We start from the raw sequence: 26,885 nt of genomic DNA, 5'->3' as shown, positions 1-26,885 counted from the left end.
GGCTTTTTCTATTTCTGTGAAAAGTGACGTTGGTATTTTGATAGGGATTGCAGTGAATCTATAGATTGCTTTGAAGAGTATAGTCATTTAAATGGTATCAGTTCTTTCAATCCATGAGCAAGAAATGTCTTTCCGTTTGTTTGTGTCCTCTTCCATTTCTTTCATCAGTGTTTTGTAGTTTTCCTTGTAGAAGATGGAATTACCTTCTTGATTTGTTTATCAGCTATTTCATTGTTGGTGTATAGAAATGCTACAGATTTTTATATATTGAGTTATATCCTGCAACTTTATTGAAATTATATATCAGATCTAAGAGTTTTTGGTGGAGTCTTTAGGTTTTTGGGGTATAAAATTATATAATCTGCAAAAAGAACAATTTGAATACGTAACTTCTTTTCCAATTTGAATGCCTTTTTCTTTCTTTCTCTCACCTGATTGCTCTGGTTAGGACTTCCAGTACTATGTTGAATAGGAGTGATGAAAGTGGACATACTTGTCTTGTTCCAGTTCTTAGAGGAAAGGCTTTCAGCTTTTCCCTATTTGGTAAAATGTTAGCTGTGGGTTGGTCAGCCTTCATGTTGTTGAGGTATTCCTCTTCTAAACCTAGTTTGTTGAGAGTTTTTGTTATGACAGGATATTGAATCTATTGAACGTCTATTGAGATGATCATATGTTTTTTGTCGTCATTGTGTTTATGTGATGTATTAAGTTTATTGATTTGCATACGTTGAACCATTCTTGCATCTCTGGGATAAATCCTAGTTGATTGTGGTATATTATCATTTTGATATGATGTTGGATTCAGTTTGATAGTATTTTGTTGAGGATTTTTGCCTCTGCGTTTATCAGTAATACTGGCCTGTATTTTTTTTTTTTTTTTTTTTTTTTTTTGAGACGGAGTCTTGCTCTGTCACCCAGGCTGGAGCAAAGTGGCTTGATCTTGGCTCACTTTAACCTCCACCTCCCGAGTTCAAGCAATTCTCCTGCCTCAGCCTCCCAAGTAGCTGGGATTACAGATGCCCACCACCACACCTGGTTAATTTTTGTATATTTAGTAGAGACAGGGTTTCACCATGTTGGTCAGGCTGGTCTCCAACTCCTGACCTCGTGATCCACCCACCTTGGCCTTCCAAAGTGCTGGGATTACAGGCATGAGCCACTGCACCCGGCCTGTAGTATTATTTTTTTTTATTGTGTCCTTGCCTGGTTTTCTATCAGAGTAATACTGGCTTCATAGAATGACTTGGGGAGAACTCCCTCCTGTTTGATGTTTTTGAGTAGTTTGAGGAGAATTGGTGTCAGTTCTTCTTTGAAGGTTTGGTAGAATAGCAATAAAGCCATCAGTCCTGGACATTTATTTATTAGGAGACATTTTATTACTGATTCAATCTTGTTACTTGTTATTGGTCTGTCAAGCTTTTTATTTTGCAAGGTGCCTTTTGATGAAAATAATTTACATTGGATTACTAGATTAGATATCTTGTCAGATGACTTATCTTCTAGCTTACTCCAGAAAAACTAATGGAGAATCACTAACTCCTCTATAAAGAACATTATTTGAAAATAATTTTTTAAAATTTCACAATTACTTTGAGTTCTTTCCTAATGATACATGAATAATAGTATATTACAAACACTCATTAATATTTCCTGAATAAATACACCACAAACCTCCCTTAAAATATAGCAAGAACAAAAATTATAGTATTTCTGACTATTTTTAATTTCTCAAATAATAATTCCACTCTGATTTTAAAACATCTACACCACTCTGGCTTTGCCAATCTTTTTAAAAGTGGAAAAGATAATAATTTTATCATAATTACACTCATTAAGCATAGAACTTTTTCTTTCAAGGAAAGCAAATTTTTTAAATTCTATAATATAACATCCCATAATCCTGAATAAATCAAAAGTTTAACTACTTAGTAAAGTAAGACTGACCCTCCCTTTTATTTCTTTTCCAGATCAAAAATCTTACTTTTACAGGAGCAGTTTTCAACTCCTAAATGTTGAATATAATAGTCAGTTAAATTCACCAGCTACACAGGAATACAGGACTTTGAGTGGAAGAATTGAATCTCTGGTAAGTTAATGTTTGTCTCTGCTCTTTATTCCATTATAAAATGAATATGATAATAAACCTAATGTTTTGTAATATATTTTCAGTTGCTAGGTGCTCTACATATTTTCCTTCCTTGTATGGTGAAACATGTGTTTCTCTCTGCTTTTATCAAGTTAGTTTACTCATATACTGGTTCTTATTCACATATTTGTCATGAGTAAAAAGTGTTAGAAAGGCCATGATTAAATATGCATTTTATTTATTTATGAATTCAAATACTGAAAGGTTTTTATTTGTTTAATTAAGCATTGACATTGTCTTTTTAATTTGTTTTCATTTTTCCCCCTTCCCTCTTCCTTATTCAACTAAAGACACAAGACAGGAGGTGTTAAAAGACAGGCTTACCATATCAGTAATAACATAGTTTGGACAACATTACACTTTGGTTCAATGATACACATGGAAGTTTGAACAGAAATATGCAAAGCAAGCTTGAGCTCTGACTTGAAGAGGGCCTCTGGCTGCCTGCCAGGAAACCTCACCAGTGAACCCTTAACGTTCACGTATCACCACAAACCAGGGGCTGCCCTTTAGCTTTGACCAGGCTCAGTGTCACTCACTTACCCTTACCTTTTCAAAAATATGTCCTAAGACTATAAAGTAATTCAATGGTTCTACAATTTTAGCATGTAACTGAGTCACCTGGCAGGGTTGCTTTGGTGAGTTCAAGATAAAATTTTATCAGCATTTCTACATTTTCTGAAATATTCCTTAATCCAGGCTTTTAATCCCTTGGTGCTTTTCTGAACCACTGCAATGAGCTTCTAACTGTTCTCACTGTGCGCAGGCTATTTCCCTCTAATCTAATTTAAATCTAATTTCTGAACACAAATCTCTCACAGCCTGTTACCTTCATGTTACCTCCAGCTCAAAACTTCTTGCCTACAAAATAAATTCCAAACTTGTTAGCTAAGCAACTTCTCATGTCTATGCTTTGGCTCATATTTCAGTCATCGTGTGCCCTACTTATTCTTATAGCCAACCTGAAAAGCCATCTTTTATAAGAAATTACCTCTGATCTCCATGGTTGGATATAATTAATCTTCCTTCCACATCACCTCACCACAAAATCATATCTGTGTGGATCTCATGCCACATACCTCTATGTATTTTATGTTAAAAATATTTGTAGACTTGTTTAATCTGCCATGTTAGACTAAGTTCCATGATGACAGCTCCACATCCATTTGATTTTTGTATATCCACAACATTTGGTGGGGTTGATGCTTAATAAATGTTTATTGAAGGAACAGAAGTCTCCCACTTCTGACATAATGAACTTATTTCCCCCAATGTTAACCCTACATCTGGTTCCTGCCCTAGATTCTCTTCCCAAATCATTCTGATTCAACTGTTCATTCCAATCTCATTAAACATTTAAATGATGTATCTAACTCCCCTTGCTTTATTCTATGCTCACCCTGCCGTCTTCTCATAACTTGGTTTTCAATGATGCTTGCTTCTAGAGAAAAAAAATAATGTGTTAAATAAGCTTATGATTCAGTCCTCCAGCTGTGATGGTTCTCACTGGAGATTAGCTCAGTGGTTTTCGAAATATGGTCTCTCTAGCATCACCTAGAAACTTGTTAGAAATGCAAATTCTTGGGCTCACCAAGACCTACCAAATCAGAAATTCTGACACTGGGGCCTAGAAATCTGTGTTTTAACAAGCCTGCTGGTGCAGCCTGGTCCCTTTGTTCCTCGGAGCCCCGCTCAAAGCTTTCAGTGCTCATCTCCCACCAATGACAGGGTCCTCTATGGAAACCGGCAGGAGGGTTTCCAACTCTAACTATGTTTTAGAGTTTGCTTCCTAGGGCTATCCAGGCACCAAGTATCACAGGTTAGGTTCCCAGGGAAGCAGACTCTAAGACCTGCGTGCAGAGTGTGTCTCTGGAGTGCTCTCAACCAACACCTTCAGGAAGAGAAGGAAGCAGCATTGGGCAGAGGCAGAGTCAAACTACAGTACTGTTGGCACAGAAGACTGAAGGGAGCCAGAGGCAGGGGGTAGAAGTGGGCCCTTAGCAACCATCTTTCACCATTGGGTGTGAGTTGCCCCACCCCCTTTGTGTAACCTCAGTCCCAAGGTGGGTGGTAGTGCAGTAGTGCAGCCCCTACAAGGGCCAAACCAGAGACACACCAGGTGCCAGGAGCGCTGCCAGGGAATAGAGAGGAAAGGATGGGCTTAAGGTAAGATCCACAGAACTTGGCAATGGATTAGAAGACAGGATGAGAAGTGGCAGGTTAGCACTGACACAGAAATGTCTAACTTGGGTAGATAATGGTGCCATTGGCTGGAAGAGAAAACCGAAATGAAAACAGGTTGTTCAGGGAGACAAAAGTTCACTGTGGACATCTTAGCAGAGTGATTCAATGGGGAAAGGAATGGATGCCTAGACTACCTCAGAGGTAGATCTAAGCTGGAGCCAGCAATAAAGATACAAGATGAACAATCCCTAATGAACTGCTCCTCAGCCATGCTCCCCAGCCCCACTGCCTCAGTTTTACCATCCAAGCGAGGCTAGGAGGTGCACCTCCCTCAGTGGAGAGCAGCAAAGCACCAGTGGCTCCAGGGAGTTGAGATCTTTTGATACTTTTTGTTCTACCATCTATCTGCAAAGCTATCTCTCAGCCATTGCCTGCCTTTACACACAAGTGCAGTCCAGAATTGGGAGACGGGTGAGATTTATTATGCCTAGAGATCTGGATACCCAGTTGTTTGGGAGTGTATTTTCTGAACCACTTGTTGGTTTAAGTAATGCAGGTTTATTGACGCCACTTCTCTTGAATCCGTGACTCTGGGCCCGTCACCTAAGTGAATGTGCAGAGGGAACGGAATGGCTGCAGTAGATCTCCATTAAAACCAGTGCATCCTCCCAGACACATACAGTAGCAGGGAAGTAAGTCAATGACAGGACAGCACCAGCTCCCGCTTCGGTACATTTCCAAAGCTCTCAGTCTGCGTACAAAAGTTTGCTCTGGGGCAGCAGAAATGGCCCTGGGCAGGTAGTCAAAGGTCTGGTTTGATTTCCTCCACTTCCAGGCAAGTCACTACAAGGCTCACAGACTGTTTCCTCACCTGCCACATGGGTCCAGTGAGATCTACTGAGCTGTAAATAATGAAATGAGTGTGTGTGCAGTCATCTATAAGTTGTAAAGTACTACAAAATGGTGAAACTTTGGGATTTAGGTTATTTAAGGCTGAATGCTAAAAATGTCAGGCATTGTGGCAAAAGGAATTGAAAAATAAGATTGATTGACTGGGATTTAAAGACAAATGAAGACACACACGCAAGTGCACATACACACTGACACTGCACAGCTTCCCTTGGAGGCAGATCCTGACCATGCAGACCTGGGGCTTTGCCTCTCCAAGTGCACTCCTTTACTACATAAACCCTCCTTCACTTCTGGGGCTGTCACTCCACCAGAGGTGGCACTGAGCCCCTGCTGCTGTGCTTCCCAGGGGCGTCAGCTTTTGACAGGGGGCTAACTCCCTCTGTAGGAGCCTTAGCATCCCTGGGACTTCCTTCCCCCACCCCCAGCCCCAGCAGTTTGTATCTATTCCTAACTCAGTCACCTGGCATTTGTTAAGTTCTAATGAGTGTCAGTAGTAACATTTTCACCCACTCTGTGAAATATGGAATCCTATTCATAGGCCTCTTCTTTTATATTTGTATTTGCATATCAACCAATTAATCAACTTGCTTTCCTTATGTTGCTTATTATCTTAGTCCTTACTAAATTGCCTCTTAATGTTTTCCACATAACAGAAATGTTAAAGGGGATCTTTAACATTTTGGTCCAGTCTAGCCTGTGCCAGTGCAATGCCAAATCATGAATTAAAATATAATTACAAGAACCACTTATCCAAATTTTAACAATTCCTTCAACTTTACAACAGTTTCTTCTACTTCGATTAAAGTCAAGTAAAATTAAAGTTCAATATTTTTATTAAAATATCTCCTTTAACATTCCATATTAATCAACATATTAAAGCTCATGATTCTAAGTAGGTAACTGGAAGTTACTTTATCCAATTACAGCAATGGTTAATTTTAGATTATAGAACTTAGAATGACTTTTTGCCTTCTTTTTTTTTCTTGTTTTTAAACAGAGTCTTGCTCTGTTGTCCAGGCTGGAGTGTACTGGCACGATCTTGACTCACTGAGACCTCTGCCCTGCAGGTTCAAGTGATTCTCCTGCCTCAGCCTCCTGAGCAGTTGGGATTATAGGTACCTGCCACCACACCTGGCTAATACTTTTTTTGTATTTTTAGGAGAGACAGGGTTTCACCATGTTGGCCAGGCTGGTCTTGAACTCCTGACCTCAAGTGATCCACTCGCCTCAGCCTTCCAAAGTGCTGGGATTACAGATGTGAGCAACCGTGCCTGGCCTGACTTTTCGCTTTCTTCTTAACACTTATTAGTATTTCTTGAATTTTTTAAAAAGAAACATAAAGTACTTTGATAAAACCAACAGTCTCATTGTTCTTAAAATTGTTCAAATGTTCTCTGGAAAAAAAAAAAAAAAAAAAACAGAAAGTTATCATTTGGTTAAGAATCATGTTGGTCTGACATCAATCATCCTATAGGAGTGAATATTGAAAACGTAAGATATATTGTGGTGTAATCGACATTGCATAAATTTTACCATTTTGAGAAAAATCGGCTTCAAATCCTGGCTTAATGTAATACCCACCATGCTAGTTAATTTTCTTATCTTCACCTTTTCATATCCACATCCACCTAGGTGCCACCTCACAGTATAAGCCAGCATAATCCATTCTTCTTAATGAAACCACAATACATCTGACCCTGCATCTCAGGAGAACTGTATCAGGCACAGCACTTCCAGTTGACTGTGAATCTGAATGTTATGCCTCAGGAGAAACATCCTTGCTGGGACCGAGTAGTGATTCAAAGAGACAGTTATGATTCGGTTAAGAAATTAATTATTATTATTACTATTTTTATTATTGAGACAGAGACTCGTTCTGTCGCCCAGGCTGGAGTACAGTGGCGTGATCTCGGCTCACTGCAACCTCTGCCTCCCAGGTTCAAGTGATTCTCCTGCCTCGGTCTCCCAAATAGCTGGGACAACAGGTGCTTGCCACCACGCCCAGCTAATTTTTTGTATTTTTAGTAGATAGGGAGTTTCACTGTGTTAGCCAGGATGGTCTCGATCTCCTGACCTCATGGTCCACCCGCCTTGGCCTCCCAAAGTGTTGGGATTACAGGCGTGAGCCACCACGCCTTGCCAATAAATTATTAACTGAGCCAGGCACAGTGGTATACACCTGTAGTCCCAGATACGCAGGAGACTGAGGTTGGAGTACCCTTTTTAATGTTATTTTATTTTTAATTATTATGGGTACATAATAGGTGTACGTACCCATGGAGTACAAATCATGTTCTGATACAGGCACATAATTTTTAATAATCACATCAGAGTAATTGGGATATCCATCACCTCAAGTATTTATCTTTCTTTGTGTTAGGAATATTCCAGCTCCACTCTTGGAATAGGCACCCTGTTGTGCTATTAAATGTGAGCTCTTATTCATTTCATCTAACTATATTTTTCTACCCATTAACCATCACCACTTTTCCCCTCTTCCCCACTACCTTTCCTGTGAGGCTGGAGGATTCTTAAACACAACAGTTAGAGGCCAGCCTGGGTAACATATGAGACTCAATTTCTAAAAAATAAAAAAGATATTACCAACTAATGCTAAAAAAAAAAACAGTCCCTGATGCTTAGGTGTGAATCAGAAATGACAAAAAAAAAAAAAGACTGCCCTTTGCTTCCTTCTCCCCTTCTCTTCAAGTTTTCCATTGCTACTCATTTTAGTCTGGTTTAATCAGGTTTCATCCATTAAAAGCAATTGTTGGGATCACACATTTTGAGTTGTGTCAGTGGACTTCCCTCATGCTGGCATGACTCCTGCCTCAAGCCCTTAGAATAGTCACCAAGCCATATAACATAACCTCTCATTGAGTAAAACACTTGACGTGTTTAGAATGATTTCTAGCAAAAACCCATCCTGTCCAGCATCATCTCTGTGTAACAGATAAAGGAATAGGTACTGCATCAAAAGGTTACAGAACCTGTCCAAATCAATCCCATGTGTTTTGCAATGGAACTGGGTTGAACTAAAGTGAAAATTCAGTTTTCTACTCCTCATTAACATGTCTCATGTTGCAAGGTTGAGAGGAAGGAGAAGAACTGTAATTACAGAGAGTTTCCCCTCTCTTTCTTTCTACAGATTACTAGAACACTCAAAGAATCAAATTTAAGAAACCAGTTCATGAGAGCTCATGTTGTCAAACTGAGGTGAGTGGAACTGTAGAAAAAATATTTATAGATACAATGTGGCATATTTGACTTTTTGTCACAGAATGAATAGTAAATGACATGTTCAGATAAGTTGTTGCAATATTATGAAAATAATATTTTAGTCATCTTAAAAAAATGCCGAAGAAGCCAAACATATGATCTATTTAGTTACTAATGTAAGTAACCATATTACATCTATCCTTACTGGGAAGAGGAAGAAGGGGTGGAGAGCGAGTTGGGGTGAAGGTACAGTAACAAAGTCATCCTATTGTAAAACTCCAGTGGATATCACTCACAGTGCAGCCTATGTCAATAGTCCTTCCTGGAGTTGTACAATGCTGTGGTTTGGGTGTATCCATCCAAAATCAAGACACTATGACCATCATCAAAAGTGGCTTTTTGGTTTTATCTGCCTGACGTGCTATAATGAAAGGGTATTACGGCCAAATCCAAGGCGTGTTTATCATGAATTAATAATAGGAGGAGTAGCAGCATGCATGCTAGTTATTTGCCATTCCTGCCTTAGTTAAATATGATGTGATAAAACCGGCCTTTCCAACTGAAATAGTCACCTTTACTGACTCTCCTGTAAATGTCTCAAATGACCACATTGCTCTAGCCTTTAAATAATATGCAATAGTTCTTTGGCAGAAGAGGAATTATACCAATTCTTTCTCAAATACTAGCATCACAAGAAAATTAATTCTTACTCTCTGGAGAGTCACCTAGTAAGTATCTGGAGCACACATGTCTGGTCAGGCAAGTTTTGATGAGGAGTTAAAGGGGTAAGAAGAGTCCATGAAAAGGAAATTTTCCAAAACACCTCTCAGTCAATTCAGTGCACATTCACTTAGTACTTTCTTGTGAGTATCTGTATCAGCCACTAATGCTCAAAAGTAAGTAAGCCCTGAAAACTTGTAGGACTACATGAGCCTTCTGCATTTTCTCTCTTTTGGGTCACTTCCCACTTATCACTCAATCGTCTGCAATATGGCTTCAATATCATCACAAAATATAAACTGCTCTTGCCAATTCAACAATGACATCCAAATAACAAAATCCAAAGAAACCACATCAGTCCTATTCTTGGACCTCTCAACAGTATTTCGTCCTGTTGGCCTGTCACTCCTTGAAATAGGACTATCCCTTGGTTTGTATGGCCTTGTACACTCTGATTTTCCCCTTATCTCCCTAGCTATTCCTTCTTGGTTTCCTTTACTAGGTCTTACTTCTTTATATATTCCTCATATGTTGCTGAACGTCAGGCTGTGCTCTAGGCCTCTCATCTTCTCAGGTCACAATCTCTCCTTTCATTGACCTTCACTGCCACCCATATGCTGAGTGCTCTCAAAGTTATATCTCTAGGCCAGTCCTCTTTTGTATCTAGACATGAATATATGCAGCCATCTACTTGGTACCATCACGTGGATAATTCCATGATCTCTTCTAGTTTGACTGCTTCTTTGTTTTTTTCTGGGCTCTTTTTTAGCATTGCTTTACATGGAACTTTATCACGTCTCTCAACCTTTATTTTATCTTTTATCTATGTTAGATTCTGTGTAATTTCTTTATCTCTTTTAGATAAGGAATTTCTCTTCAACTTTGACTTGTATTCTGTGTAACCCATTTATTGTGTTTCCAATGTCAATGAGTATGATTTTCTATCTGCAAATTCTATTTGTTTCTTTTGAGAATCTGCCTGGTCTTTTAAAAGCATTTCTTATTTTAATTTTTGTGGGTACCTAGTAGTTGTATGTATTTATGTGGTACATGAGATGTTTTGATATAAGCAAACAATGCATAATAATCACATTGTGTAAAATGGGGTATCCATCCCCTCAAGCATTTATCCTTTGTGTTACAAACAATCCAAATATATTCTTTTAGTTATTTTTAAATGTATAATTAAATTATTATTGACCATAGTCACTCTGTTGTGTTATCAGATACTAGGTGACCTTTTAAAAATAATGTTTTCTACTTAATCTCATTTTTATGATTCCCTCTTTTATGTCATTTGTCACTTCAAATATAATCACTTGTCTGTTGATTCTATTATGTGAAGTTTTTGAGGATAATCTTTTTGTTATTTTGAGTCCATCTTGGTATGGTTTGGCTGTGCCCCCACTAAAATCTCATCTTGAACTCTGGTTCCCATAATACCCACATGTCGTGGGAGGGACCTTGTGGGAGGTGATTAGATTGTAGGGACTTTTCTCCCCTTTGTTCTGTTCTTCTCTTTCCTGTCACCATGTAAGAAAGATGGGTTTGCTTCTCCTTCTGCAATGATTGTAAATTTCCTTAGGTCTCCCCAGCCATGGGGACCTCTTTTCTTTATAAATTACCCAGTCTTGGGCAGTTCTTTATAGCTCCGTGGGAAAATACTAATACACTCCTCATGATGTGTTGTTTACCATTGAAATTGTATGCTTAAATTTAATCTCACTTGGGACCCTGTACAACCTAGACTTAACACATCTACCTCCAGAGCAGTTACATCTGTCAGACATTCTAGAGGAATCAGCAGCACATGGATTTTGTTGTTGTTGTTAATTTCTTAGTTTAAAGGTTCTGGGAGTATTCAGGTAGTATTAAGGAAGATTCAGACATCATGCAGCCAGGCCCATGATTACGAATTTTCAGGTGATATTTCTTTTTTTTTTTTTTCTTAATTTAAAGCTGGATCTTGGAAACAGATAAATTTATTTTTTTATGAGATGATGAGCATATTTTTTTCATTCTAGTTCATGCCGTTATTGGGGGTTTAGTTCGAGACTCCTGGCCTTATTCTAAAACCTCAAGTTCAACTTCCTATTTTGCACTAGCCCAAGGTCCCATCTCCAGCTTCTATGTAAATGCTAAACATAAGCCTGTGGAATATTCTAGTCTTACCACATACTATTCATATTCTTCTTTATTTTTGGTCTTCCAGGGTTTTCCTTACTTTTCTATGAGCCCAGTTTTGCACTTGAAATGGAATTTATTATATATTATCTATCGTTTCTATTTGTGTTATACAGAAAGTGTTTTCTAAAATTATTTAGGCTTCCATGTTGCTAGACATGGCGGTGGTAATTATTTGTTCAGTGCCTGTTTCTACATCTAAACTGCAAGACCCATATGGCAACTGTGAATCTTGGTCACAGCTAATTTCTGAAGCTTAGAATAGTGCCTAGCACAAGAAGTTGTTTATCTAACATTTTTTAAAATAAATATTAGATTAGTATCTGGAATGAATATTAAGTTACAGCTGGTCATTGAGGTGAGATGAGGAAGCCAAGAGAGAATATGAAGGCCTCGAAGCCAAATATCTTTAATGTACTTTTTCAGAAAAGAACATAGCCAATGTTAGGTAGAGAAACTGGTTTATGAGGTAATTTTCATGGAAGAAAATGGAAATTACTGAGGCTTTAGATAATCAGAATAATCAAGTCACCAAGGTTTATTGTGAGGAATATTTATCATTAATTAAAATGATTGATGAAATCTTAATATATGACAAGTTAAAATTTGCTTTTGTAGCCAGATGAATGGTCCAGGTACCAAGAAATTAAGCTGAGTCTCTCACACAAATTTAGAATCTCATCACTTTATGAATTTGTTTAAGGAGATTATTTTTAATAACATTGGCAAAGTCTAAGAATAGCTAATATTTATAGTACACTTACTGTATATTATTGACTCTTCTTTGAAGTTTTGCATATAGTGATTCATCTAATCTTCATAACCCATTTTACATGTGAAGAGATTTAGATATAGAAAGATCAAGAAACTTACATAACTTATCCAAAGTTACACTGTAAAATTCTGGCATTATAACTTCAAAATCAGCTCTCCTATAGTGAGTACAATGTTCTGTGCATTGAAATCAAATTTGTGAGATAGCATCGTGATATAGTATTATGTATACAAACACTGTTACAGAGATCTATCTGAAGTTAAATTCCACAAATGAATTCTTTAAAAGGGTTTAATCAAGAAGAGTATATAAACAGGATGGTGAAAAAGTGTCATGTTACTTGTTTTTTAAAATATCTTTATGATTTACAGTCAAGATGGTAGTGGTGTGAGAGCGGATGTTGTCATGAAATTTCGATTCACTAGAAATAACAATGGAGCATCAATGAAAAGCAGAATTGAGTCTATTTTACAACAAATGCTGAATAACTCTGGAAATTTGGAAATAAACTCTTCAACTGAGATAACATGTAAGTATAATTTTTCATAAACAATTTTATTTCAACATATCCCTCAAGTTTACCAATTCAAATTCACATTTTAATTGAGAGGCTGACTTTTCTTTCTTTGAAACTAAACTATGAAAACAATACATTAAAAAGCTAAATATACCATATAGCTCTCTAACGTAAAACATTCTAAGATTTAAAGAATCATTTGGCATTTATATAGTAAATTTTATTTGCTAAAAATTCTCATTAATTATCCCTGCAACATTCCTTATGAGTGATGTTACTGTCAGATGTCATTTGTGGATATGACATAGGAGGGGTACATAGATGCTCAAGGTCAGGGAACTATTTAATTAATGATCCACCTCAGAGGCTCCTTCATTTTTCTTTGTAACATTTATCACAATTGAAATTTCAAAGTTATTTATGTAATTTTTGTATTGTTTGGCTTTATCCTACACTATAATCGTCCTAAAAAAAAAGAACCAGTCAAACTTCTTCATCCTACTACCCTGCTACCACCTGGTCTCCATCATATAACACATATTCAATAAATAATTCTTGCATGACTGAAATAAAAGAAATAATATATGCATAGAATTTAGGACATTCCTCCAAGTTGGTCACGTTCTGCTAGTTTAGTAAGTCATGATTTCTTCACTATGAGCTCAAGATTAAAAGGATTTTGATGATTCCCACACTAGACTGGTAGGTACCAGTTACAGATGTACTAACTGTTAAATATTGAAATGCTTTCCTATTTGTTAGTAAACAATTACTGCATCAGGCCCACAAAGTTGTCTTCCGAGATGCTTCAAATCCACTGCCCTTGCAGCTAAAGAGTTATGCTTAGCAAAGCAAAGAACTCTAAGACACTGCTCCAACTCCATAGCCTGATTGCATCTTTTATGACTGGCCGATGCTCATGCACTGCAGTTTGTTAGGTAGTTGAATATTACCTCTGCTTCCACACATTAAGGAATTCTCATGAATGCACTTCATGAGTGTTTATTTACTTAGCATTATACTAGACAATATGGTGATACAATGGTAACATAATAGCAGTTTCCACCTCCAGAGCCCATAATCTAGTTGAAGGGAAAGATATTCCAACACAAGAGTGTTGACAGTCAAGATAGAATATGATCAAGGGCCCAGTGTGAGGCCCAGGCAGTGACCACTGCAGGAATCTAGGGAAGAAAGAGACCAGTGTGCTTGGGATATCTAGCAAAAGTTTCATGAAGGAGAATGGACTTTGACTTTGAAATATGGGTAGGATTTACATATTTTGAGATGAGAGAAAGAAAATTGCCAGAGAAGGAAAGCGTGAAAAAGGAAAATAGCCTGTACCGAACGTGATGATTTGACAGAACAATGAAGAAAGGGGCCTGCTGGAATGATTGATTAGTGTTCATCATTCACATCATCATCATCAAAACACTTATTTAATGAGAACTTACTATTTTTAGGCATGGTTTTAATGCCTTATATGAATTTTTTTCTTGATTAATCCTTACAACAACCATATCCCATAGATAGTTTTATTGTCCCCCTTAGAAGAGATAAATTGCCCAGACTGACACAGTCAGTATATGAGGCAGTCAGGATTCAAACTAAGTCTGTTTTGTTCAAAAAATTAAGAATGGCCAGCTTTTTAAAATGTTCTGTCTCCAAAAGTATGATTTGGATCCACTGAAGCTTGCAAAACAAATGTGATACCCAAACCTTGTGAAACTTTTAGTGGGAAATAACTTTGGACAAATCGGTTTGAGAGAGCATGGAAACCTGTCTTGAAAAGTTTTAATTTATCTTGCAGGAAATAAAAATGATGGGTTTCTCAATTAAAAATTTCAATCAAGGAAGGATATGATCTAACATAACATTTTTTAGAAAGGATCAGTCTGGTAAGGTAGAGGTGCATAAACTGAAAAGGAGCAAAAGTGGTGGAATTCAGTTAGAAAATTGTAACTGTACTGATGTCAAATGATGAAAGCATGAACTAAAGTAGTAGCAAAAGGAATGAAGAGGAGAGAATAATTCAAAACATAGAGGACAGAGGTACAGAATCTGGAGATTATAAGATGTGGAAATGATGAGAAAGGAGGAGTTTGAGACAAATTCAGATTTTGGAAGTGGTGTCATTTTACTAAAAGGAAAGAATAAATGGCAAATTTTGGATAAAATTGGGTCACATTGCGTTTGATATGAGTGTTGGACATGCAGAGAAAACGGTCTTGTATGCAGTTCTTAAATTGAAATAGACAGACCTTTACCACCTGACACTGACATATTTTCCTTTCCAGGCTCACCCTCTATTTCCCTAAACACAACACATGCTCTAGCTCTCCTTACTTTATTGCTCCACAAACATTTTACACCTCCAAGCATTTGTGCCCACTATACCTTCCATCTGAAATCTCTTTTGTCCTCTTGTGTGCCTGAAAAATTCCTTTCAGATCTTAAAATATAGTGCAGATGCTATTTCCTCTAGCTCAAATGTTATCTCCTCAATATAATTTATATTAGTTATTCTCTTTTTTCTTTTCTCTACTTTGCACTTACATTTATTTGAATGATTGCTTGATTAATTTCTATCTGTAAATTATGTGAGGGCAAGTCCTCTATATTTTGCTCACAGTTAAATCTGCAGCACTTATTATAGAATGGTATCATTAGAGTAATATGCGTATATTTAAGTACATGATAAATTAACTTCCCTTATGGCATTTATCATATTGCATCTCAATGACTTGCTTATGTTTCTGTTTTCCCATATAAATTGAGTACCTTGAAAGAAGAGATACCTATTAAGTATTTAATGAGAAATTAAAGTACAAACTTTAGTATGCATAACAACAAATTGGGAAAAGGTGGTAAACAAAGAGATTTGTAGGGCCCATGAGTTAGAGATTGTTTCAGCAGGTCTGAAAGGGAGCCTAGGAATCTGCATTTTAGAGGACTCCCCCTACAACAAGTAATTCGCTTCTTGTTGTCTGAGTACTGTACTTTAAGAAATTATGGTGAAATGATATACAGCCTTTACTGTATTTATCTTATTCTCATTTTTAAATTCTAGCACTTACTGACCAGGCTGCAGCAAACTGGCTTATTAACGGTAAGTATTTAAATTATTTTGTAATTATAATTTGTCAAATCATAAAGAGTAAAAGTGCAAGTCTTTTGTGTACTTTTGGCCAGGGCAGTGTCTATCAAGTTGATGTCTTTGTTCTTAGTTCGCTCAGGTGGTGTTGAAACAAGACAGTGCTGATCCCAAGTGTCCCATGGAATGGACTTTAGGTTTCCCCTTTCCTTTTAGAAAAAGGAAGAAGTTGTAGTGGAGGGCTACCCACTCTGTACTCAAAATTGGCCTCATGAAAATTTCCTTGGCAGCTTTGAGAAGCTTTTACTGCCCTGGTTCTAAAGTGGCATTTCTGCAGACTTACAAATTATGTTTGATGACACCATTTATGTAGCTTCTCCTAAACACGAGTAGCTTGCTTTGTTGTGAATTCAGGTTAATCACAAAGTATAATAAAAAAGAATTATGAGAAGTCTTCTCAGCTTTGGGTCTATAACCTGAAGGAAAAGTCACTACTTTTCAACATCATCCTATGTATTCTCAGGCTAGGATAGCAGAAATGCAATCCCTAGAAAACAGCAGCTTACTTCTCTGACCAAAAAAATGCAGTTAAAAATGAGTTCAATGTACCTGGTAGCTGGTCTATCTTAGGTACTTAAGTGATTTTACTAAGTGATGCTAGTCCCATCAGTGTTTTTCAGCTTCACTACATATTTAATTCATGCTTATTGTTAATGAAACTGTGATAAACAATTTATTAGGGTATTTGTTTGGGAGATGCCACAAAGGAACATATGTATATCTTAATGAAAGCCTGGTCCTCCTTTATCCAGGAAATTTGCTAGGAAAAAAAGCCTTTAGGTGGTTGTGCTATTAAACCAGGGCACTACTTAGGAGCCAACGCAGCAATAGTTGTGCAATTTACTATTAATTTCCGAGTAATAGACCACAAAATAGAAGAAAATCATGGGAATGGGAGTTAAGAGGAATCGGGTGGTCAGCCTACCCCAGCCCATTTCAGCTCTGGCCAGTAGAGTGGTCACAGGCTCTTTGAAAACATTTAAATAAACATTTAAATGAAACCCTCTGTCACCCTCAAGAATATTCTGTGGTATAGCAGCTCCTTTTTGAGGGCATGTTTGGTAATACAGCATCAGTCTTGGACTGGATTCTACAAGATGAACTGCAGTCTCTAAGGAGTCTTTTGGATGAGACAAGTTTTCCTCCAACTTCAGTGTGTGCATGAACCTCACATCAAAACACAGCTTTAGATTTGTCCCATGATGTGGTTCTGAGAATGGAATTCCAGGGAACTCTGAAACTGCCCAAAATTTGAAGCCCATATGCCAACCAAATTCTGAAATGTTCTCCAAAATGGCATCTATAAGCAACAGTAGTCAAATGAATTGTAAAAATACATTGATCATGCTTTTTGGAAAGTCCAGCATGTCCTGAGGAAGAATGTATAAGGCATAAAAGCCATAAATTATGGAAAACCTCTTCAGCTTCTTCCAAATGTAAAGGAATCATGATCTTCCCAGCACATTAATGCCCTTTTCTCATTAGAATGTGGGGCCGGTCCAGACCTAATAACATTGTCTGAGCAGAGAATCATTGGAGGCACTGAGGCTGAGGAGGGAAGCTGGCCGTGGCAAGTCAGTCTACGGCTAAATAATGCCCACCACTGTGGAGGCAGCCTGATCAGTAACACGTGGATCCTGACAGCAGCTCACTGCTTCAGAAGGTGAGAACACCACTACCTACCCATCTGGGAACAATTAGAATAGACAGGTCACGAAGACTGCACCCTAGGATTGAATTGAGCCAGAAATAATTCAGTACAAAAAAAATCAATAAGAATTTTCTTCCTATTCATGAGAGGAAAAGCATTTTTCCCCTTTAGCATGCTAATTTAGTGCTATTTCTCTGTTTCAGGTAATAGTATATTAGCACAGTAAAGAATAAAAATTTATATGTCAGAATGTTTTTTAAATCCTAGCTATAAAAGCTTAAGAAATTTACTAAATCTCCATAAGCCTTATTTTTTTTTTTCCCAATTAAGGGACAACACTGTTATCTGTGACTTAGTGTTACTGGTAGCATTGAGTACACTAATGTAAACATATGTTAAATGTTAGCAAAATGAATTGTTGTGGAAGATTTGCACATTATATCATGGAAGCTGATGGCTAACCTAGAGACCACCCCATGCCATTAATTTATTCATTCATAGAGATTATCGAGTATCTAGTATGAGCACAGTGTTATATATTGTAGAAGCTACTAGTATAAACAAAGTATTGCCTCTGCCTTCAAAGAGCTTACACTCTAATGTTGGAATTAGAATGCACAAAAATAATGATCAATTACAATGAGTAGCATAAATAAAAAATTTTTTAAAAAGGCAACTTATAAGAATTCTTAATTGAGGTAACTAAACTATTGCCAACACTAGGGTGATATGCTGCCAGTGGAGAGTAGGTTGCATAAACTTACCCTATTGGTAAAAAGAAAAGTTCACATTGCTCATAAAAGAAGGATTTTAGACTTCAGCATAACTAAAATCTGTCTGTTTCAAACCTGCCTTATTACTGGGGCATCATAGACCACAACAGTTGTTGGGAACTTAACTCAAAAAGTTCACCCAGAAAAATAATGGAGATTTGAACTCGTGTGCCCGTGCTCATATCAATTTTCTTCTCAGACTCTTACTCCAAATTGGACTTCCTTATCACACACACAAAGCCTTCTATAGCCAGATCAATCCAGTCTTATTTCTCAAAGCATGTACCTTGAGCTTCAGATAAACAGCATTGTTCTCTTGCCCTGGACTCTTCCTATATTTCCCTACCTATGAGTATCTGCTCAATCTGCTTATCCTTGAAATGTCAATATATTTCCCAAATCTCTATTTGAATTTTATGAAATTTTTGATAATTTCTAAGTAGTCTTTTTCAGATTTATAGGCACTACTTCATGGTACAGTGCCTGTTACAAAAGTATTTGTTAAATTTAGAAGGAATAAAGGTTTAAAAGACTAGGGTCATTTCTGAACTAAAGTTTTAGGAAATCCCAAATTATTTTGAATTTTTCTTATAGTAATTTTATAACAATATTTTTATATGCAGTGAACACATTTGAAATTTCAAAAGATACTTCCAGAATTACCAGTTTTCTGATATAGATTGGCAAATTTATTACTACATCCCAAATAACCCAAGAGACAAAATTCACAAAAGTATTTCAATCTTCATTGCCACTTGAAAGGCCAAAAAGCAGAAATGGCACGCATTGATTTCAATCATACTCTTGAATGTGGGAACCAGGAATTCAAATACCTGGACTTATCAGGCACTTAGCATAACCAAGAATGGAATAGAAACCTTACTGGATTCTAAGCCCTATTCAGGCCCAACCACCAAAAACTAAGTAAATGATATCACTATAATGAAAGCCACAGTTATAAACATCACCAATGATGACCAAAGGAATCCATGGAACTTTGAATTTTGCCACCCCACATCCTTCTATTCATTACCATGATTGATCCACTAAAGCTAACAAACTCCATGAACCTTGTATTGGGCCCCTCCCTAAAGACCTGATTGTCACTGAGAACCATCATTGAGCATTTGTTTGGGGCACGACCAGCCTTACATCAAAGTACATAGAAGTGATGAGGTCTTATCATAGAGGATTATCGAATTATCACCTCTTCTATGAAGCTTTCCCTGATATTCTCTTTCCTCTACATTGAGTTCCACAGACATTTGTTTATCTGCCTTTAACAGTTGTCCTCATGATTTGTGATATTTGACTTACCTCTTGTCAGTTTCCTTCACTAGTGTGGAGTTCCTCAAGGAAAGAGATCATAATTACTTTTATTTTTATTCCTGGAGACTCATATTATTCCTTATACAAAGTAGACACTTAACAATGGCTTCTTGAACTATAATTAATGAAAATAATAGCTACCTTCATGAAAGTTCACTTTGTGCCAAACACTATACTTGACATAATACATTTCTCATTAATACTTAAAAATTGTGTGAGAAGATATCACCAATCACATTTTATATGTAAATAAACCCCAGAGCTATTAATTAACTTGTCATAAATAACACTTTTAATATGTGGCATAGCCAAGATTTAAATATAAATGTGACTGGTTCCAAAACGATGCTCTAATTCACTAGCTGGAAAGAAGAAAAGGAGGAAAATAAACAAGTAGGAGGAAGAGAGGGAGGGAAGAGAGAAAAGGAAGGAAAGAAAGAAGAGTCTCTTCAGAACTTTCACTGTAAAGACTCCGAGCAAAGGAAGTTGAATATAAAAACAATCATGGGTTTGTTTTCTAATGTTTTTTCTTCAAAATTTTTAACTCAGGTCCACTCTTACACAAACTACTGTGTCTTATAAAAGTATTTCAGGTCATAGAATTTTTATTTTCTGTATTAACTTCACTATCTAATCTCCATAAAACTCCTAAATTGGTATTATTTGGTTACATTTTGTTTTTACTCAACCCTTAGGAACAATGTTAAGTTAATCAGCCCTCCAAATCACAGATCCTTATTTTCATCAGTCTGTACAAGGCATTTCTCTCATTTTATTTTTTTTTTCCTCCTGTCATCCCTGGATTTCACTTCCACTGCCCTCCTTCTGCCCATATGCCTCATACTAATATGTTCGAAATATACATGTCTTAAAGGTACATGCATGCACCTACAAAACCTATAGTGCTTTGTGGTATGTATATGTCTTTAATTTAAATAAGTAGCATTGTGTAAAAGTCTAACATTGTTTCTTACCGTTTTCACTCAATCCTTGGAATTTTCATCTGAAGCACTGCTGCATAGCACCTCACGGTATGCAGTCACCATATTTCCTTCATCCAATTAGGTTGCATGACCTACCTTCCCATTGCCACAAAGAGCACACACAAAATATTTGTGCTTATCTTTCTGTAAACCTCCAGTAATTTCAGAAGCACACAAGCAGGCTGTTAAATATACCAGAATACTCTCTGGGTACTTAAATCTTTACCAGTAATGCAAAAGAGGTCCAATTTCCCTCCACATCAACATTTAGTATTATTCTTTTGTTTAAGTTTTATCAGTCTTTTAAATGTACATAAGATGCTCATTTTTATAATTTGAATTTCTCAGATTCCTAGTTTGAGTATCTTTTCATATATCTAAGAGCTGTTTTGATTTCCCCTACCATGAACTGCCATTGATATTCTTTGCCTATTTTATAATGGTTTTACTGCTTATTTATTACTGGTTTACAGACTTTTAAAATATATTCTACAAAAATTTTAGATAGTAAACATTACCAATCTTTTCCCATGGTTTCTCATTCATCTGGTAAATTTAGATACAGTATATCTCATTTTGATTTAATAGAATTCATTCTTTTTTTTTACCTTTTAGTTTGTGTTTTTGTTGTTTAGCCAAAAAGTCCCTATTCCTAGGTCACAAAGGTAATATCCTTTTTTTTTCACGCTACTGTTCTATCTCTGTCTTCCTCTATGTATATAGACGCACATATACTTGTATACACACACACATATATATATGAGGGGAGTTCAATAAGTTTATGGAAAATAAAATTAAAAGATAAAATAAAAAATTATAAACTTTATTTCTCAACATAAGCTCCATCAAGTTCAAGACACTTTTGTAAGCAATAATACCAGCCATAGCCATACAGTCCATCCCTAAAGAACTGAGGGTCCTGAGAATTTAACTATGTCAATGCAGTCTTTTTTACATTACCTTTTTACAGTACTTATTGAAGAAAAACGGGTGCCCTTTAAAGATTGTTTTAAGATTAAGAAACAAAAATAAATCAGAAGGAGTCAAATCAGGACTGAAAGGTGTATGCCTAGTGATTTCTTACTGAAACTTTCATAAAACTAACCTTATTTGATGAGAGGAATGAGTATGAGCATGGTTGTGGTGGAGAAGGACTCTGGTGGAGCTTTCCTGGACACTTTTTCTACTAAAGCTTTGGCTAACTTTCTTACTCTCATAAGAAGAAGATGTTAGTTTTCATTGACCCTTTAGAAGGTCAACAAGCAAAATGCCTTCGGCATTCCAAAAATCTGTTGTCATGACTTTTGTTCTTGACTAGTCTGGTTTTGCTTTGACTGGACCACTTCTACCTCTTTGTAGCCATTGCTTTGATGGTGCTTTGTCTTCAAGATTGTATTGCTAAAGCCATGTTTCATCTTCTGTTATAATTCTTCAAAGAAATACTTCAGAATCTTGATCTGAAATGTTTAAAATTTCTACTGGAAGCTCTGACCTTGTGTACAGCTGATCTGAGCAAAACAGTTTTGGCATCCATCAAGTAGAAAGTTTGCTCAACTTTAGTTTTTCAGTCAGAATTGTATAAGCTGAACCAGTTGAGATGTCTATGGTGTTGTCTATTGTTTCTCACTGTTAATTGTTGGTCCTCTTTAATTTAGACATGAACAAGATGAAATTCTTCCTAGCAAATTGATGTGGATGATCTGTTGCTGCGGACTTCACCCTCAACCACATCTCTTTCTTTCTTAAAACAAATTATCCATTCATAAACTGATGACTGGGGGAGACGTTGTCCCCATAAACTTTTTGTAAGGAGTAAATAATTTCACCATTCTTCCAGTTTCATCATAAATTTGATGTTTTTTTGCTTCAGTTTTAGCAGCATTCATGTTGCTTTGATAAGAGCTCTTTTCAAATTCATGTCTTACTCCTCTTAGTGCCTCAAACTGATCCTGTTCAGTATAACAAGTTAGTATAAGTCTATTTGCATGCAAAAATTTTTGAAATCCATGCATAATTTGTTTATAATATACATTTTCCATGAACTTTTGAAGACCCCATACGTACATATGTATATATATGCACACACGCACCAAGATCTTCAACCATTATCAGACTTAGTGCAGAAAAATTATTCATCCAGTAATAAGATAAGAATGCCCCTTGTCATCACTACTATTTAAATGGTGCACCTGGCTAAAGGAAAAGATAGGAATTGAAAGAAATTAGTTAAATTTAAAATGTTTATTATTTCAGGTTTCTTAGTTGCTTAAATGGGAAGGGAGGTATGGACAAAAGAGAAATCAAAGATATTTGTGTTATGCTACTTGTCATTAACGTATCAGCATAACTTCATTGGAGTAGAAAAACACCAAGATCACCCCAAGATATGTTTTCTAAAATCTTCTCCATTTCTTTAGACAAATGACCATGTATTCTGCCAGTGAAGAATTAAACTCACTTGCCAACTTATAATGCAGGAATATATAACAAAGAGATGTGGATCCAATAGTTTCTGGATAGTGGTACAGGATGGCTAAGACAAATTTATATATCTGAAATGTTCACAAATTCCCTACTCATATAACATGTTTTCATAATGTTTTAGCAACTCCAATCCTCGTGAATGGATTGCCACCTTTGGTATTTCCACAAGAAATCCTAGACTAAGAATGAGAGTAAGAAGTATTTTAATTCATAACAATTATGTATCTGCAACTCATGAAAATGACATTGCACTTGTGAGACTTGAGAACAGTGTCACCTTTACCAGAGACATCCATAGTGTGTGTCTCCCAGCTGCTACCCAGAATATTCCACTTGGCTCTACTGCTTATGTAACAGGATGGGGTGCTCAAGAATATGCCGGTAAGTGTCTCAGGAAAAAAATTAACAATAGAAATGTCTTATATTTGCTATTATGTAATTTTTTAAATTAGGAAATGCCTGGAATAGGTGTTTCTATTCTTCTACAGACAGAATCATTCTATATTCTGTTCAGACCAAGCTCTAGCTACCCCTGAGTTTCCTTAGCAAAGCAAAGCAATGCCCAGGAACTATGGAGAATTCTCAAATATAGTAAAAGGAAAATGTAAAACAAAGTTATGAAGAAACATGAGTTATTTAATAATACGGAGATTCTATAAGATTCAAACAGCTTCCCTATAAACAATAAGAAATATTTTGTTTGTTTGTTTGTTTGCTTGTTTTTTAGAGACAAAGACTTTCTCAGACTGGAGTGCAGTGGCGCAATCATGGCTTACTGCAGCCTCAAACTCTGGTCTTAAGAAATCCTCTTGCTTCAGCCTCCCAAGTAGCTGGAACTATAGATAAGTGTGTACCACCATAGCCAGCTTTTTTTTGTTTGTTTTGTTTGTTTGTTTGTTTTCTAGAAACAGGTTCTTGCTATGTTGCTCGGGCTGGTCTCGAATTCCTGCCCTCAAGTCATCCTCCTGCCTTGGCCTTCCAAAGCAATGGGAGTATTTAGATTAGACATTCTATGAGGACTTAATAATTCTTAAAGTATTAACTGCCCTTTAAAGTATTCTAGGATAAAATAAATCCTGCCTCTATGGCAAAGACTCGATGTGTACATAAGCATTGTTTATATTTGTTTATTGAATGAATAAAATGGAAACTAAAATAAGGACAATGCACAAGAGCTACTAGAACCAAAGAGAAAGTAAGAGTATCAGCAAAGGAGTGGAAGGGTAGCATTGACAATTTCCCTGGGCTTTTATCCATGTTGTAGATTGTCTCTCCAAGGAATAATACAAAGCCTTAATAGTTCTAGAACATGTTCTATTGTGTTTTTGTGGCCCAAAGTAATTTGGTGTAATAGATAAAATTTGCACCAGTCATGAAAAACTGGTGGTGTCATTCTGAGAGTACATCAATATAAAATAGACTAGTTCTTTAGCCTTGAACCTAGGCTGGTTTCTCTTTTGCTGCTAGGTTAAAGGTTATTCAATATGTAATCTTCCAATCCAAAGTCTGTCAGTGAATAATTTAAATTCTTTTAGTCAATTTTAAGATAGCAAATTTGTTTTCTCTAAAGGTTTAAGGGGCACTGTGTCACAAAACTAAAGCAAAAAAAAAAAAAAAAAACTGATCTGCAAAAGGGGTTATCTTCATCTACTTGGAGAATTTTTACTGCAAAGAAACTCCAGAGTAAATCTTTAGGAGCCTTCACTGTTAAACATGAAATAATGTTTGGAGTACACTTATTTCTTCTCAAATTTATTATAGGATAAATAATGTACATATCTTGAAGTCCATTTTTTTCCTGCTTTTATACCAAACAGGCCCCACAGTTTCAGAGCTAAGGCAAGCACCAGTCAGAATAATAAGTAATGATGTATGTAACGCACCATATAGTTATAATGGAGGCATCTTGCCCGGAATGCTATGTGCTGGAGTACCTCAAGGTGGAGTGGATGCATGTCAGGTAAGCTCAAGACAATCTCATCCATGTCATCATCCAAGAAGTGTATGAGCACTCCCTAGTATGTGATAATGTGATAGACATAAAGGGAACAGTCACAATACACAGTTCTGTTCCTCTAAAATTTATAATCTAGATTTTAGAAGTAAAAATTTTCATGAAGTTTATCTATCATGAAAGCATTCACTCTGAGAGGCCACATTACAGAGTAGTTAACCATCCAAAGCCAAGAATCAGAAAGATCTCGATTTGAATTCCTTAACCTCCATTACCAAGTCTCTTTATCTAAAAGCTGGGGATAATCATAATAGCACCTAACTTTTTGCGTACTAAGAAAAATTAAATGAAGACTAAATATGTCAGGCATATTTTAAGCAACAAAGAAATCTCATCTATTTCACTGTTGTTAATGTAGACCATGGTCACTGGTGTTAATAACTTTAACCTCAACCTTTTAACTGCTATGAAGGATTAAATAAAAAATTAATCATTATATTATAAAATTAATATATATAGTAAATGAATTTTAAGAGATAAATAATAATTCTTGGACACCTTGAAGACAGAAATTTTATACAAAATCCTAGTAATTTAAGTCACAAAAGCTCCAACAATAATGAAACAGTACAAATGAAAAAGAAAAGAAATAACTATTATATTTGGATCTAGCCCACAATTTTTAACCAAATGTACAAAAACAAACAATAAATATGAAATTCTCACTGTAAAGTGATTAAAATCAAATTTTAATTCTAAAATGTTAAATTAAATTATCTAAACATAATTGAGGCGGTTATATCTTTTAAGAGGTTTTGTTCACGTATCGGAAATCCAACTCCATATAGTAACAGGAACAGGTAGTGTCAGAAATGGAATATTCTTTTAGCCTGGAGTTTTAAAAAATCGATCTGTTTACTTGAGGAACTTGTTGCTGTTTTTCTGGGTGAATTGTATACAGAAGGATAAGAATTATTCTTCACATCAAAAGGTCACTGACTTTCATATTTAGTGCTCATGGTCTTTAAAAAGTGGATAAAAAGTAGTTCTCACATTTTAGGTAAAGCCCCCAATCCATGAGCACTTTTCCCAAAATGAAACATTTTTATCAACTGTAAGTTGTGTGTAGGTGGAGATTTGTTTTTCAATTGTCAAGATACTGTTAATTACCCAGTCCTTTATCTCCTTTCGGTGGAGATGTCTCTGTAGTAGGAAATCCTTCTTGCTCTCCTTCCTGTTTCTCTGTTACTACTAGCCCTGAAACAACAAATTCTCAAGTTTCATGATAGCTTTCCAAAGAATCCATCAATCAAATAAGCAACACACCTCCACACTGACAACTCCAGACCTACTGAGAGCATTAAGACTTAAAAATAAGCACGAGTTTTAAAAGGGTGTTATTCATTATTTTCCCATTTATAATGGCCTTACCTTCTGTCCCTCGGTGCATACAAATTATTCTCTTCCTTCAAGCCCAGTTCAAGCCATAACTCATCATGATACCGTCCATGTGTATTCCACTCTAGGCCTCACTGATTTTTAACTGAAATACTATAATGCATAGTCCACACTTCAAAAAAAAAAAAAAAAAGAACACAGCACTTTACATAAGAACTTAAAAGATCTTATTTGTTTTGTCCATTCTTTTGTTCATTTTTACATTCATTAATTCAAAGGAATTATATTAATTACTTTCTATGCACCAGACATTATGTTAGCACAACAATACTATCCCTGCATTCAGCAAGCCTATGGTCTACAAGACAGGACACAAATTCAAATGTCTGCAGTCAGGCAATGAAGCTGGCTAGATATGGAAAAATTACAAGTCCCTCTTACTTTAACATTTACTTGCCCACATTTGGTCAGACATCATGCAAAATAATTTCTCACTATAGAA

At 36.2% G+C, this 26,885-nt stretch overlaps 1 protein-coding gene across 1 annotated transcript in view; it reads left to right on the top strand.

Moving 5' to 3' along the window:
- Positions 1-26,885, top strand: part of TMPRSS11D (transmembrane serine protease 11D) — a gene marked incomplete at its 5' end in the record, with an annotated part of 33,350 nt that overhangs the window by 3,559 nt on the left and 2,906 nt on the right. The window contains 7 exons of the mRNA XM_031664479.1: positions 1,968-2,086; positions 8,391-8,458; positions 12,512-12,669; positions 15,728-15,766; positions 17,297-17,474; positions 23,153-23,412; positions 24,849-24,991. Coding sequence (XP_031520339.1) covers positions 1,968-2,086; positions 8,391-8,458; positions 12,512-12,669; positions 15,728-15,766; positions 17,297-17,474; positions 23,153-23,412; positions 24,849-24,991 — 965 coding nt within the window. The remainder of the gene's footprint in view (positions 1-1,967; positions 2,087-8,390; positions 8,459-12,511; positions 12,670-15,727; positions 15,767-17,296; positions 17,475-23,152; positions 23,413-24,848; positions 24,992-26,885) is intronic.

This window comes from Papio anubis, chromosome 3 (assembly GCF_008728515.1).
Source record: "Papio anubis isolate 15944 chromosome 3, Panubis1.0, whole genome shotgun sequence".
NCBI classification, from domain to species: domain Eukaryota; kingdom Metazoa; phylum Chordata; class Mammalia; order Primates; family Cercopithecidae; genus Papio; species Papio anubis.
Note: the sequence above shows the minus strand (reverse complement) of the source record. Positions and strands in the feature narration are given on the sequence as shown.